The sequence below is a fragment of the Triticum aestivum genome, chromosome 5D (genome assembly GCF_018294505.1).
Source record: "Triticum aestivum cultivar Chinese Spring chromosome 5D, IWGSC CS RefSeq v2.1, whole genome shotgun sequence".
NCBI lineage: Eukaryota > Viridiplantae > Streptophyta > Magnoliopsida > Poales > Poaceae > Triticum > Triticum aestivum.
This window is the reverse complement of record NC_057808.1, coordinates 442,501,030-442,516,200: the sequence shown is the minus strand read 5'-3', so window position 1 is coordinate 442,516,200 and position 15,171 is coordinate 442,501,030. Positions and strand designations below refer to the sequence as shown.

Genomic DNA, 15,171 nt, shown 5'->3' with positions numbered 1-15,171 from the left:
GAACAGGTCTGGGGCTTGGCGGACGAGCCATGGTCGTCGTCGCCATCGCCGTCGAGAGGAGTCGGCACGTCATATGGATGGAGATGGATTGGATCGGGAGCAAGAGTAGACTTCAACGTATGGACATCAGATGGGCAGATGGATCGATCATGGAGGAGCTGATGATAAAATATATTGGCAAGAAGTTGGCAGCAAATTGGAAAGTTTTCACGGGCAAGAGAGGAAGAGGAATGCATTGAAACGTGCCTAGCTGTTCTGCTCTGGCGTGCGTGAGTGAACGCGCTCGCGTTTTCTTCTTTCTATAAAATTTCCGTGTGTTTCTGACCTTTTTGTAACGATTTTTTGTCTGTTTTCTTCTGAGTCGACCTAGATTTCCTTATGTCTAAATTAAATTGATTGTTGAAAATACAATTTCCATCATTTCCCGCAAAGTCCACTTTTCACTGAATGGGCCTTGCATTTTTACAAATTTACTGTTTGTGTTGGACGCATGCATCCGCACATGCAGCTCATGCAGCACCGACGTGACCACGTCCCTCTCCCTCAACTGCCTGCGCTTCCACCTCCACTCTGATCGCATGCAGCTAGGATCTAGGGACTTAGTTGGTTAGTTTAGTGTGTGCACGTTGTGCCTCTGTACTCATATATATGTACTACTTTGTGAATGAATATACAGTGCGTGTGATTGTTCCACTGCATGGTATCAGATACCTCGTTCTCTTTCCGATCCAAACCTCTCGCTTCCGCCTCCCTCCCAAGGATCTCTCTGATCTGACCTCCGGTGGCTCCTCTGGCTCCAACCCGTTCGCCGCTTCGGCCAGCAATCCGTTCGCCGCTCCGGCTAGCCTCCTCTCTGTTCCCCTCTCCACCATCCTCACTCTCAACATCCATGGCCAAATCCCCGTCACCCTCACCCTCACCCCTCCCAACTTCAAACTCTGGTGCTCCTTCTTCCACTCTCTCTTCATGTCATACGGCATCTATGACCACGTCGACGGCAGCGTCGACGCCAAGCACCGCCGCCACGACATCGCCTGGACTCAGGTGGACTGGTGCATCGTCCGCTGGTTGTACACCATGCTTTCCGCGGAGCTCCAAGGTATGGTTCCGCAGGACCAACCCTCTGCCTTCACCCTGTGGACGGCCATCTGCAGCTTGTTCCTGGACAACCGCACTCAGCGCGGCCTGATCGCCCTCGAGGAGTTCCACTCTCTTCGTCAGGAGCACCTCTCCGTCATGGACTACTTCACCCGCCTGCAGACCCTCGCCGGCACCCTCCGCGACTGTGACATGGCCGTCACGGACCGCGGCCTCGTCTCCAACATGCTGCGCGGCCTCTCCAACATGTTCAGTCACGCCATCGGCACCATGACGTACGACGAGACCAAGCTTCCGACGTTTCTCCAGGCGCGCTCCTATCTGCTCCAGGAGGAGCGGCGCATCGATCGCGCGGTGGCCCATGAGCCCGCCACCGCGCTCCACGTCGCGGCTCACGCCGCCGCCACGCCCGCGCCCACCCCGGCGCCCGCCCCGCCCGCTCCTCCGACAAACCCGGGCTCCTTCAACAACAACAACGGCCAGCGAGGCCGCAAGGGCCGCAAGGGCGGCAATGGCGGCACCGGTGGCTCCGGCCCTCCTGCCGGCCACGGCAGGGCTAGCGGCCACGCCCCCGCCCTCCCACCTAGCGCGCCCATGCGCCACCCTGCTCCCTTGTTCCCGGGGTTCAACCCCTGGACCGGCACCTTCCAGGCCTGGCCCGTGATGCCGCGACCCTCTGGCGCCGGCGTGCTCGGCCCTCGCCCCTCCGCTCATGGGCTCCTCGCGGCCACGGGCGCTGGACCCACGCCCACTCCTCCCGCTGCCACTTGGGACATGTCCTCGCTCCAGCACGCCCTCCTCTCCATGCCGCAACCCTACTCCGGCGGTGGTGACTGGTTCTTCGACACCGGCGCCACCTCTCACATGGCCGCCGACCCTGGTATGCTCTCACGTCCCTTCTCCACCAACACGCATCCCGGCATCATCGTCGGCAATGGCACCACCATGCCCGTCTCCCACTCCGGCGACGCCATCATACCCACCCCTTCCTCCTCTCTCACTCTCCGCAATGTGCTCATTTCGCCTCACCTTATTAAAAATCTGATTTCAGTTCGTGCTTTCACCCGTGATAATTTTGTTGCTGTCTCATTTGACCCATTTGGCTTCTCTATTAAGGATCTCACTTCCGGGACGGTGCTCTTCCGATGTAACAGCTCCGGCGACCTGTATCCTCTTCGCCCCACTGCCGACGATCACCAGCACCACTCCGCCTTGCTCGCCGCCGTCTCCACCGACCTGTGGCACCAGCGACTTGGGCATCCTGGCCGCGCCGCGTTATCCGCAATCACATCTTCTTTTGATTTTCAGTGTAATAAAACGCAGGTTCATACCTGCCATGCATGTCAGATTGGCAAAACTGTTCGGCAGCCATACTCTGCTTCTTCTTCCATTGCTACTGCTCCATTTCATTTGTTACACTGTGATGTATGGACTTCTCCCATCGTTAGCAACTCTGGCTTTGCTTATTTTCTTGTCCTTCTAGATGATCATACTCACTTTGCATGGACTTTCCCACTACGCCGCAAATCTGACGTGTTTGAGATCCTTGTTTCATTTCATGCGTTTGTGAGCACCCAGTTTCAGCGACCGATTCTCGCATTCCGCACCGACAACGGTCGCGAATTCGACAACCGCGGCTTCCGCGCCTTCCTCGCCAAGCATGGCATCGCTTTCCAACTCTCCTGCCCATACTCCTCGCCACAAAACGGCCGCGCGGAACGCATCATACGCACCCTCACCGAAGGCCTCCGCAGCCTTCTCTTCCATGCCTCCCTCCCCCCAAAATTCTGGCCTGACGCTCTCGCCACGATCACCTACTTGCTCAACCGCCGGCCGTGCCGTCTTCGCCAACTCACTACTCCCTACGAGCTTCTCCATGGCTCTCCACCCTCCTATCACCACCTCCGCGTCTTCGGCTGCTTGTGTTACCCCAACACCACCGCCACTTCCCCTCACAAGCTCGTCCCACGCTCGCACGCGTGCGTTTTTCTCGGCTACCCTCCCGATCATGACGGCTACAAGTGCTTCGATCCTTTGACCGGCCGCGTTTATATCTCACGCAGCGTGTTCTTCGACGAGCACGTCTTTCCTTTTTCTTTCGACGAGCGCGTTTATATCTCATGCCACCGGCCCCGTCTCGGCCGTTCCTCATCGACGACGGCCCCTCCGCCGATCCTCCCCCTCGCGCCCAGCGGCATGCCCGCGTCGGCGCACCCACGCCCTCGGCTTCACCACCTGGGTCCGCTGTCGTGGCCCCTAGCCCGTCTACTCCCGGCTCGGCTGCCACTGCGCCATGGCCCGGTGGCTCGGCTGCTGCGACAGCGGCCTCGACACCGTCATCACCTGCTACCTCGGTCGGCTCCCTCACCCCGGACGCGGGTTCGCCGCGTTCCCCGACGCTCTCCGCCGCGTCAAGCGCGGGCCCGGCCTCATCACCGCCTTCGTCTGGTGGCTCGCCTGGCCCCTCCGACGTGGCCGCGGCTTCACCGCGGTCCCCGTCACTCTCCGCCGCGTCCACCCCGACCCCGGCCTCATCATCGTCCTCGTCTACTGGAACATCTGGCCCCTCCGACCCGGCTTCAGCCTCGCCTGCGCCACGAGCATCGTCTCCAACCCCACCGGCCTGCGGCCACCGCATGGTCACGCGCGCCATGGCTGGCGTTCAGCGCCGCAACACAAAGTACGATGCAGATTATGTTCTCACCGCCGGGACTGCTGCGCCTTCGCCTATTCCGACGTCTGTGGCGGCCGCCCTTCGTGATCCGGCTTGGCGCCTCGCCATGCAGGAGGAGTACGACGGCCTCTGTGCGAACCGGACCTGGACTCTCGTTCCTCGTCCGCCCGGTACCCATCTCATCTCCGGGAAGTGGATCTTTCGACATAAGCTGCGCCCTGACGGCTCCCTCGACAGATACAAGGCCCGCTGGGTCATGCGGGGCTTTTCTCAGCGGCCTGGGATCGACTACACCGACACTTTCTCCCCGGTCGTCAAGCCCGCCTCGATCCGGCTCGTCCTCCAGCTCGCTGCCGCTCGCTCATGGCCAGTGCACCAACTCGACGTGAAGAACGCATTTCTCCACGGCGAGCTCACTGAACATGTCTACTGCCAGCAGCCAGCTGGGTTCGTCGACGCCTCACGCCCCTTCGACGTCTGCTTGCTATCCAAGTCCCTGTACGGGCTCAAGCAAGCTCCCCGGGCATGGTTCGCGAAGTTCGCCGGGTGCCTGTCTAGGCTGGGCTTCGCCGCGACACGCTCCGACGCGTCCCTCTTCGTCCTCAAGCACGGCCACGACATCGCCTACCTGCTGCTATATGTCGATGACATTGTGCTCACTGCCTCCTCCGACGCTCTCCTTCAGCGGATCATCAGCCAGCTTCATGCTGCCGTGTCTCTCAAAGACCTCGGGCCTCTCAAGTTCTTCCTTGGCATACAAGTGCAGCGCTCCAGCCGTGGCTTTCTCCTACACCAAGCGCAGTACGCCGAGGAACTCCTGGAACGCGCCGGCATGACCTCGTGTCACCCTGCCCCGACGCCCGTCGACACCAAGGCCAAACTCTCGGCCACCGCTGGTGACCCTGCCGAGGACGCAGCCTTCTATCGCAGCATCACCGGCGCTCTGCAATATCTCACACTCACGCGCCCTGACTTGACATATACAGTTCAACAGGTCTGTCTACATATGCACGCACCGCGGCAACCACATTGGGTGATGGTCAAACGCATACTACGGTATGTGCGCGGCACCACTGCGCATGGGCTCTTCATCGTCGCCACACCACCGACCGACCTCGTCGTCTACACCGACGCCGATTGGGCCGGCTGCCCCGACACTCGGCGCTCGACGTCCGGCTACTGTGTCTTCCTCGGTGGCACGCTCATCTCCTGGTCCAGCAAGCGGCAGCCCACGGTCTCTCGGTCTAGTGCCGAAGCTGAATACCGTGCCGTTGCCAACACGGTTGCCGAGTGCTGTTGGTTGCGCCAGCTCCTTCACGAGCTTCACTCCGACCTGGGCAAAGCTACCGTCGTCTTCTGCGACAACGTCTCCGCTGTGTATCTCTCACAGAATCCAGTACATCATCGACGCACCAAACACATCGAGCTTGACGTTCATTTCGTCCGCGAGAAGGTTGCCCTTGGCCATGTTCGTGTTCATCACGTTCCAACCAGCCAACAATTCGCTGACATCATGACCAAAGGCCTCCCTGCTGCAACCTTTGTGGAATTCAGATCCAGTCTGTGCGTTGTTGACAGCGCCATCGACGCTCACACTGCGGGGGGGTGTTGGACGCATGCATCCGCACATGCAGCTCATGCAGCACTGACGTGACCACGTCCCTCTCCCTCAACTGCCTGCGCTTCCAACTCCACTCTGATCGCATGCAGCTAGGATCTAGGGACTTAGTTGGTTAGTTTAGTGTGTGCACGTTGTGCCTCTGTACTCATATATATGTACTACTCTGTGAATGAATATACAGTGCGTGTGATTGTTCCACTACAGTTTGGACTTTGGATATGATTTTTAGGACCAGCACAACAATTATTTTAAACACGGACGTTTCCACGAGAATAATGTCTCCATCGTGCGTGTAAGAAGTTTTTGACTAAATTTTGGCGGGTTCTATATTAGTAAGTTGCCTGAAATTGCAGCATGTGTTGAGTCCTATTTCATTTGAGAGTGAAGACTATTCCAGGCGCAACACCACGCCAGAGACGACAACGAGCAGCAATGAGCTGTCGCGACCATGGCAAGGCCAAGCCAGGACCTTGCCGAGACGGGGCATCATCGGTGGAGGTGAGGAAGCAGGTAAACCGTGAAGGTGCGCAGGGGGGGGGGGGGGGGTCTTTAGCTCTGACCGCCACTCGAATTAGTTAGTTTCCTCACCGGAGGCAGGAACGCCACGGCAAGCGACAACGAGGAGTAGTGTGGCAACTGCAGGAGAGCTAGGGAAGCATGCCAGAGGAAGCGGTTGGAACAGGAAGAAGTTTCTCCGATTTGGATGGGGATTAGGGCTAGAGAAAGAAGATGAAGAAGAGCCGTTGGATTTTGATCCAACGGCTTAGAAAATCAACTTACTTAAAAAAAGTTAGACGGCCGTCAAATTCTTTGGGGTTGCAACAGCATCCTCCCATGGTGACGGCGATGTTATTTTTCCATAAAAGGCATCCGGTTCCAATCCCATTTCGGTGCTACTTCCTTGGGCGTGTCTTCATAAGATAAATTGTTGACTTCTCGGACAGTCCCTTATTTTGAGGCATTACGGCGAGTGAGTTCCAGCATGGGAAAGTCATTTTGAGTGTTTCCGTGATGTACCGGTGGATCTGAGGCCATCCGCTTTTTCTGAGATTCGTGAAACGGTATGGCCCACCTAGATGTATAGCACTAGTATATTCTTGTATCTTTATTTTTAGTCAAATCAATGACAACATAATGGACCTCAAAGTACGCCTTTTGTCAGGGACGGTACGCATGCAAGACTCTACTCTCACACTACCCACGGAACAAATCATAGACTTTAATTCCTCTTAGACAATTTAAATCAACCATATCTTTTGAACTATAGACTTGTTTTTAAAACTTTTTATATATTTGGACTCCTGGGGTCAAGAACTTTAAAACTAGACCAATTTTGGATATATTTCAAACACATTTAATTTTCAACGTTTCACATTTCATATGTGAAATAAACCCATTTCACTAGAAAAATCTGAAACTAACATATTCCACTAGAAAGATGTGAGTAACATTTTTCACATAAACATATTAAACCCAAATATGAAACTCAAATGTCAACTTTTGAAACTAATTATTTGGAAGTGTGTTACATTTTTATTTCAAAAGAGTGAAATAAGTTATTTCATAAACGTGCAATTGAAATAGATGTGATTTTTGTGAAAGAAGCCAGTGAAAAGTGAAATGCACCTAGAAAAAAAAACGTGAAACTAAAATCTCAACTTGTGAAATTGAAAATTATGAAACGTGTAATGATTTACTTCAAAAGAGCGAAATTTTCTTTTTCAGTACTGGAAATTAAAATAGGTGTAATTTTTGTGAAACAAGCTAGCGCAAAGTGAAATGTAGGTTCTAAAAGTGAAAAAAATGTTATTTAAAAATTGTGGGACTGAAATATATGTGAATGTTTGTTAAATGCGGCCTTTGAAAATGACAATAATACCAAACTGAAATGTCAACTTGTGAGACTGGTTAGTTGGAAATGTTTAACTGTTTATTTCAAATGAATGAAACATGTTATTTTAAAAATATGAAATTGAAATAGATGTTATTTTGCTGAAACAAGCCAGTGAAAAGTGAAATGTGGGTTCTGAAAATGAAAATAATATGTAACTGAAATGTGTAACAATTTATTTGAGAAGAGTGAAATATTTTTTCCAAGAATGTGATATTGAAATAGATATGATTTATGTGAAATATGTTGCATAAATTTCAAACCGATTTAAAATGTATCTAAAATCGGTCTTGTTTTAAAGATCTTTTCGTCAGGAGTTCAAATATATAAAAAGTGTTGGAATCGGAATTTTTGTTTATGAGATATGAATGATTTAAGTTACTAAAGGTGAAACAAATGGATGAATTACTTTGGAAGAGAGAAAGAGAGAGTGGCAGCAGATGCATGCAAAACCTGTACCATCTGACTAAAAGCTAACTCTGATGAGACCTCGCATACCGTATTGACATGTTTTTTTTTTGCATGATAGCTGTGTATTCTCAAAGCAAAATGACTAGCTTTTTATATTGCACAGTGTTGCCGGTACATCACGGAAATGGTAGAGTTTCCGCTTCAGTTCCAGCATGCTAATGACTCACTTGTGCTACATGAGGGGAAACCCAGTATTACGCATACATTTCCTAGCCCAACCTTTTCTGATCGAGATCCACGTGCCCAGGCCATGGCCGACCGCCGCAAGAATTCCCAGAGGGGAACCCCGCGGGCGGCCGAGATTGACGTCCTCCTGGACAAGCTTTTTGAGCTGGTGTTCTTGCGCCTCCCCTCGCATGCCCACCTCGTCCGCGCCGCGAGCACCTGCAAGCGCTAGCACCGTGTAATCGCGGGTGACAGCGGCGGCTTCCTCCGCCGGTTCGGATCTCTCCACGGCGTACCCGACCACATCGTTGGCCACTACTGCATCGAGGACGGCTACGGCTCCCCGCGCCCGCCTAGCCTTAACCCCGTCTTCATCTCCTCCTCCTGTGGACACCATCGCCTATCAAAAACTGGCGCTCGACTTCCTCCCGCTGGGGGAATTTGGCGATTGCCGCTCGGAGCTCGCCGACATCCGGGGGGCCTCCTGCTCCTCTTCCACAGGTCGCGGGCGCCACGCCTCCTCATCTGTGATCCCTTGGCGCGGCGCTACAAGGAAATATCTCGCTCGGCGTGGTTCCATTGTTGCAACATGTTGGGCGCTTTCCTCCTCGACGGCAAGGATGCGGACGCGGACGCGGGCATCAGCCTCTCAAACTTCAGGGTGACGTGCATGGTTTTTTGCCTTCGGGACAGCAACGCCAGGGTCTGCGCCTTCTCTTCTGCCGCCGGCGGGTGGGTCTCCACCACCGCACATAGCAGCAAGCCAGTCGTCCCCGACGGGGACTTGGACCCCATTCATTTCGCAGGGAGCGACAATTGGTCTGCCTACTGGACGGTCGGAGACAACATTGTTATTGTTCTGGACAAGGACGCCGCTAATTAAGCTCCTCTCTTTTGTCGTGCCGGACGATGAGGAGTACGCCGCGCTCTGGGAGAAGCGCCGCGGCACTAGATGCCATGGCCACCTATGATCCAAGCTTGCTTATCTCCTAGCTGCATTGGTTTGGTGGGCTGCGGATAGGCCATGGCGTCGTCCCAGGTTCTGAACTCCTCAATCGGCCGTTTATTGTGATGATCCTAGAGCACCATATCATATGTATGTTCTCTAGGCATCAAGTGGCAAACAATTTCAGAAGTTCTATTGCGTTTGTTTGTAATCGTATACAAATTCAGTACATTATTGGATGGTTTCTTGTTGTTGTTTTGAACATTTATCTGTTCTTAAGATTACTTTCATAAACTTGAAACTGTTTGTAGCTATTTTGAACATTTATTTGTTCTTAGGATTTCTTTCATAAACCTGAAATTGCTTGTTTAATTAGGAGAGGGGGTTTGCCGGTGAAGTTTTTTTTGCGGGCGCGGGGGGGTGGTTCCAATTATGGCACATCGAACATATTTATGGCAAATTGTGACACGTAAGTTGTCATAAAAACTTTCGATTTGCCCTGCTTCAAAATCCAACGTCATATTACTAGCATTTATGTTTTCCTGTTCATAACACTAAACTTCGAACAGTGACCGGAGAAACACTGATGAGAGGATAGATAAGAAGCTGGATAGTTGGCGGTACAAATTCCTTAGATGGTAAGTTGGTTCTACTGTAGTCCAGCTTAAACAATATTCCATACTCATATTGTATGATGTCTCTGTTTGAAATTCCTGATGCAACCGGTTGCAAGGTAGCAAAAATTATCTCATAGATATCTGGTTAATTGGTCGTCCGTGTTGCCACCCTAAAGGCAGGGTGTCCTATGGATTATAGATCTAGAGGTCAGGAATGATCAACTATTGCTGATGTTAAAGTCAAACCCGATCCATCACATTCTATGCATATATTCTATAAACCCTGATGGGCTACCCCAGCCATACAAGCCATCTGAGCACGCGAGCGATCTATGGCCGCCTGATCTTTTTAATTTGGTTGTTTAACTGCTCGGCAGTTCATCCATTTTCCACACACGCGCTTGAGCTGATGCTGGATGACTACTAGGGTCGTTGTCCTGTGGTGCAAAGGGACAGTGGCAGGTGTTTCTCTGGTTTGACGTACGTGAACTGGGAGGTGTGGAGTAGATCACGTTGAGTGTGGTGAAAACCCTAGCACCAACCCCTCTCGTCCTCGGCGCATGCTCTCCACCACCATTGCTCCTTCTCCTCCTCCTCGCTTCTCTGTTCCTCCGCTCTCGAAACCTGAATGCATGGTCGTTGCCGCCTCTGCTTTCTCTATCTTCCCGTAGGACAACACCCTCACTTTCTCCATCCACGGTTCCATCCTCGGAGTTAAGCCTCCTATTTGTGTGATTAAGCCTCCTTCTTTTTAATGTGTTTTTACACCGGCGGTTATGCGATTGATTGCTTTGTTGTGTGCATCACCTGAATTGGGTTGAGTTGTTCTTGCACATAACACACCTAGGAGTGGATCCAAAGGCAGCACACATCAATGATTCACCCCCTTGCAGGTGGGCCCACCAGCGACCCCTAAAGCCCTGATGCAACATGAGCCAATACTCCTAGGGAGCTTAGAATCTTAGAAGATATGAACGAAAGTGATAAGGAAATTAGACGGGTCATTAAGTTGTCTTTTAGTCTACATGTATGAACCCCATCTGCCTATAATTCCTCTGAAGAAAACTCAATTGGACTAATGTCGCATGAGATAATCAAACAGATAAGCTAATATGGTAGCTTAGGTAATGTATCTGTATGGAGATCAAGGTCACTAATTCTACAGGATAACTGTACACCATCCTCGACACGTTGGTACCGTAAGTTCATGGCATGTTGTCAGTTTTCATCATTCATTATGCAGAATAGCTGTACTCAATCTTAGACCCTTTGGTATTGTCAAGTTCATGTCATGTTTTTAGTTTACATCATTCATTCTTCCATGGTGCTTCTCATTGCATAATTGGTTCATCATATATTGGCCCATGAAGGCACCTGCCTAATCCTGCACAACGGATAGTTGCTTCATCAGCATCCTCGTTCTCCACCCCACAAGTCTGCAACCCTTTATCAATCACATCTGTATTGCAAACTCCATCTTCGCCCCTCCTCCAGCTTAACGGTGATGCAGCTGGTGTAGCCCATCAACTTGGCCAAGGCTCTGACGAGTTAAACTCGGGGAAGAGGGTTCGGGGCAGGAGACCAGTCTTGGAGAGTCAGATGAATTATTTGGTGAAGTAGTAGATGCCCTCACTGAAGTATACACAAGGACTACAGTTGGCGGTGGGAGGAGATCGGAGGGAGTTGACATCCTGGACGAACTTGCCGAGGCGGAAGGCGGCCGAGGCTAGGCTCGATGGACTTGAAGCGAGCGGATTCAAAGCACATTTAAATTAGATAAAGTTACTCAGTGCCCATGAATTTTGATAGATCAAAATCCAAAAGAATTTTTAATCTCCTGAAATTTGGATATTTCAGTGAGATCTAGAATTTTTGAGTTAGCAAAATTTCAATGGTGCAACTTGCACTTTTTCATTAAGTTGAGGTTTTGTGAAAGAAAGTGTAATTTACATTTCTCATTATGCAAAACTAGCACTCCCCCCTCTCACCATCCAGGATCGTGATCATTGCTAGATCATCTCCATCTTGGCCAGCCACCAACCACCTAATTTGTAGCCAGCAATCAATTTCACTCTCTTTCCTTGAGACCATGGCGGCACCCTCCACTATTCAAAGAAGTCCGAGATTGTAGGGCCGCATCATGGATGTGTCATGAAAACTCAACCCGTTATGTGCGGCATCATGGTTGGCACTGGTGGACGAGACAGCCTTCGTGACGCTGCTCAACCCATTCATATGCAGCACCATCGTGCTCCCGCTGGCCAACACCAAGCTCATGGCGGCCTACATTAGATAACTATACATGGACATCGACAGACGGTGGGTCGTCCATTCCTTTTTCAAGGAGTGTGGTATTATGCTAAGCAAGATGTGGGAGCTACTGTCCACACTAACTCGACAGACTACATCCGATGGTGGTCCCACCAGCAGAGTCGTCTTCATACAGTCTGCGGAGTCGCGCAACAGGAGCTTCTGGCAAAGGTGCATAGGAGGTTGCATGCCTTATCGGTGATGCACTTGCAGCCACTCTTGGAGCTTCGAAAGCGCCCCTTCACACCATATACAATAAAACATCCGCTTACTCTATACAACGAAATTGAGTTGTACTCCACCCCAAACCAAATACTGACACCGCACCCCAACCGTGCTGCAGAAACCAGGGGGAAAATCCAGCCCCCAGCCCACTTCCCACTACTCTTCTCCATGATCGTCCCCCACCTCAACCCCAACCAACCCCATTATCCCCGCCCATGTTCTTCCTCCCCCGGGTAACCTTCCCCATGATCCACCAGCTGTGTCGCCCCTCTCTACCTCCCACCATGTCGGTGCCCTCCCCGCGCCTCCCCGCCATTGGATCCGCGGCCACGGTCCCGAAGTTTTCCTATGACGCCGACTTCACAAGACACCACGCAAGACACACCGCCTCGGTGCTGCACGAGCATCTGAGCCACGCACACCACCCCACTACACCCAGTGCCTCCTGCCGTTGTGGATCTTGCCACTCCTCTCTGACTAGTTTCCTTCCACGCGCCACCACGTCCCGGTTGTGTACTATTGCACCCAACTTGCACCGATCCCATCCCATGAAACTCTCATGACAGTCGCCGCCAGACCGAAGCTAGCTTCTCGATGCCGACACCTCCTGCACCCCGATTTGCTACAAGATCCACCGGCACCACAACCACCCCATCGCGTTGCCTTCACCCCCATATCAACTAGTCGCCCTACCCCTCTGGTTTCCTCTCCGGACAGCAACGCCGCCACCACTCCACCTTCCTCTTCCTTCGCAGCGGAGCCACAACCCTCCACTTTCCTCTCCAGGAAACGACGTAGTTCGCCAGAGCAACCCCCGCCACTCTCTCCTCCCCAATACACAGATCACAGACATCACAACTATCCGCTTTGCTTTTCCCATGCTTTGTTTGTCCCCTGTTTTATTCATGGTTGTTGATTGAGGAGAAGAGAGCTCCATGGTAAAGAAGGAAGGACCTTGCTGCCATTGCAAACTCACAAGTGAGCTCCTCTTCTTGAAAAAATCTAAAATTTTCCCCTTTTTCTCTGTTTGTTTCTCCGCGAGTTGTGCATCTGGGAAGCGGATGAAATCTCTCAGAACTGGGGTTCCAAATCTTGCTTCTTAGTCGAGGGTTACGTCGGTTTGTTGCTGGTGGATAACATCTCATAGAGAAATAAACAAAGAAAAGGGGGGGTTAGATTTGTTCAAGAAGAGGATCTCACTTGTGACTCCGCAATGGCAGCAAGGCCCTTCCTTCTTTACCATAGGAGGCGCCCAATCTTTGAAGCTGCTCAACCCATTCATGTGCGGCACCATCACGCACCCGTCGGCCAAAAACAAACTCGGGGAGGCCTACATTAGATCACTGTACATGGACGTCGACGGACAGTGGATCATCCATTCCTTTGCCAAGGACCTTGCTATTATGCTAGACGAGATGCGGGGGCTGCTATTTGGCTACATCGTGTTGTCCTCACAGTCCGACTCCAGGAATTACATGGCCATGATGCAGCTTGCTTTATCTTATAGTGTCGCCTTCTGGGGTGTCGGGGTGGACAGAGTGTAGACATTGTTCCACGAAGACCTGAAGACCAAATCAGGTCAGTCATTCCTGCCGATCGGACAAGTCATCGTGGTCTCCATCTTTGACCTTGCTGATGCTACTTGGAGTCCGTGGCCGCTGCGGAAATGCCTCCGTCCACCAGGACCCCCCCCCCCCCCCCCCGCCCCCCGCAGGTACCTGCAAGTGGAGGTAAGCTTCACCTCGTTTGCGATGTGCTACAGATTTAGAACCGCCACACCCAGGTCTACATGTGCGATGTTTTTGCTGGGAAAATGATGTGGTCTAGACTGAAGGATGCTTGCCATCAGACATTGTTCGTGTCAAATATGAAATATGTTCATGTCAGGCCATTGTGGAGCAAGCATTGTGGGGTGCAATACGAATTATGACCACAACCAAAACAAGTGATGTGGGCAAAGCGGTCATTCTGGTTTTGCTTTGAGTTGGGTTGGGGTGCAGGTGTTGGGGTTCTAGGAAGTTGTGGGGCAGCATACTCTTGCAGTGGTGGTTCCTAAACACGGGGCTTGTTGTTTCCTGAGCTTCCTAGTGCCGGCTTTTTGCACTTGCGAATGTCTTTTATTGTGTGATGCTTGTCTTCAAGCAGGGAGGGCCTTGTTCGCCATTTCTAGGAAGTTTGTGAAGTCATAAAACAATAGCCGGTATTGCATTTCTTCATGCAATCCTTACATAAATCGTTCCATATTGATGGCTTCGGTAACTCCTTGAATGGATTGGAGGAGGACATCACGAAATGTTCAATCTGAATGAACATGTCCAGATGGTAGGTGCACGAGCGATCCTGTTTGCCGGTGTATGTGACTAAGCTCACTTTGAGGAAGCCATTGGTGTTCACTGTAGATTTAAAATTAAGCACACCGAAATTTTCTCGTATCAAAGTCGGTTTTGAAAGCGGTACTTCAATTTAGTGAAAGTGCAACTCATGTATAAAAATCTCAACTATATTTTGGTGGGTACTGAAATTTTTGTAGCCTCGCTATTGCAAACAAATTGAAGTTGGGTAAAATTAGTTAAATTTCAGAAAATTGTGATACATTGAAATCTGATTTATTTATTTTTGTAATTTTGGATATTTTAGTGAGGTCTGGAATTTTTATGGCGCAAAAAAAATTGATCCTCGGTGCAGCTTACACTTTTTCACACAGTTGCATTTTCGTAAAAGTGCCCATCACATTTTTCACTAAACTAATCTAATGCTCTTCTGAAAGCAACTTAATTAGATATAAGAAAATATCACTTTTATTTTCTGTCGTTCATATTTTCTTTTGTCTAATACAATGTTCGAGAAGTGGAACATGCACTTTTTCACGAAGAGTGGACATTTGCTGCCCCTGGGTGAGGTGCATGGCATACCTGAATCTAAGAGATGAAAACAATCGAATATGTCCATATCACATATGATTGACCATATACCGTTATAAATCCGGGACTTATTAGATATATCTCCACAATTGATGTACATTGGGAATAAGGCACTTTTGGGAAGGGTGATGTTAAGAAGCAAAACTCGACCAAATTCTTGGAAACATGCTCTGCATAAAAAGATTAGACCAGAAGTACTTACTTCGTGTTGTACAACTCCCTTGGATTGAGA

The 15,171-nt window shown here is 50.8% G+C and overlaps 1 protein-coding gene and 1 pseudogene across 1 annotated transcript; both read left to right on the top strand.

The window, feature by feature from the left end:
• The first annotated feature begins 645 nt into the window (after nucleotides 1-645).
• Nucleotides 646-2,580, top strand: LOC123125397 (uncharacterized). Its single transcript, XM_044545898.1, has 2 exons — nucleotides 646-1,978; nucleotides 2,215-2,580. The coding sequence occupies exons 1-2, from the start codon at nucleotides 649-651 to the stop codon at nucleotides 2,247-2,249; spliced, it is 1,365 nt and encodes a 454-aa protein (XP_044401833.1). The 5' UTR covers nucleotides 646-648; the 3' UTR covers nucleotides 2,250-2,580.
• A 5,425-nt stretch (nucleotides 2,581-8,005) lies between these two features.
• LOC123120864 (uncharacterized) lies at nucleotides 8,006-8,803 on the top strand (annotated as a pseudogene).
• The last annotated feature ends 6,368 nt before the right edge of the window (nucleotides 8,804-15,171 follow it).

What these genes read in the sequence shown, in the direction of transcription:
- LOC123125397 (XM_044545898.1), top strand. Translation starts at nt 649, where the DNA reads ATGTACTACTTTGTGAATGAATATACAGTGCGTGTGATTGTTCCACTG. An exon ending in TCACATGGCCGCCGACCCTG is followed by an intron (nt 1,979 to 2,214) that starts GTATGCTCTCAC and finishes TTCTCTATTAAG; the next exon opens with GATCTCACTTCCGGGACGGT.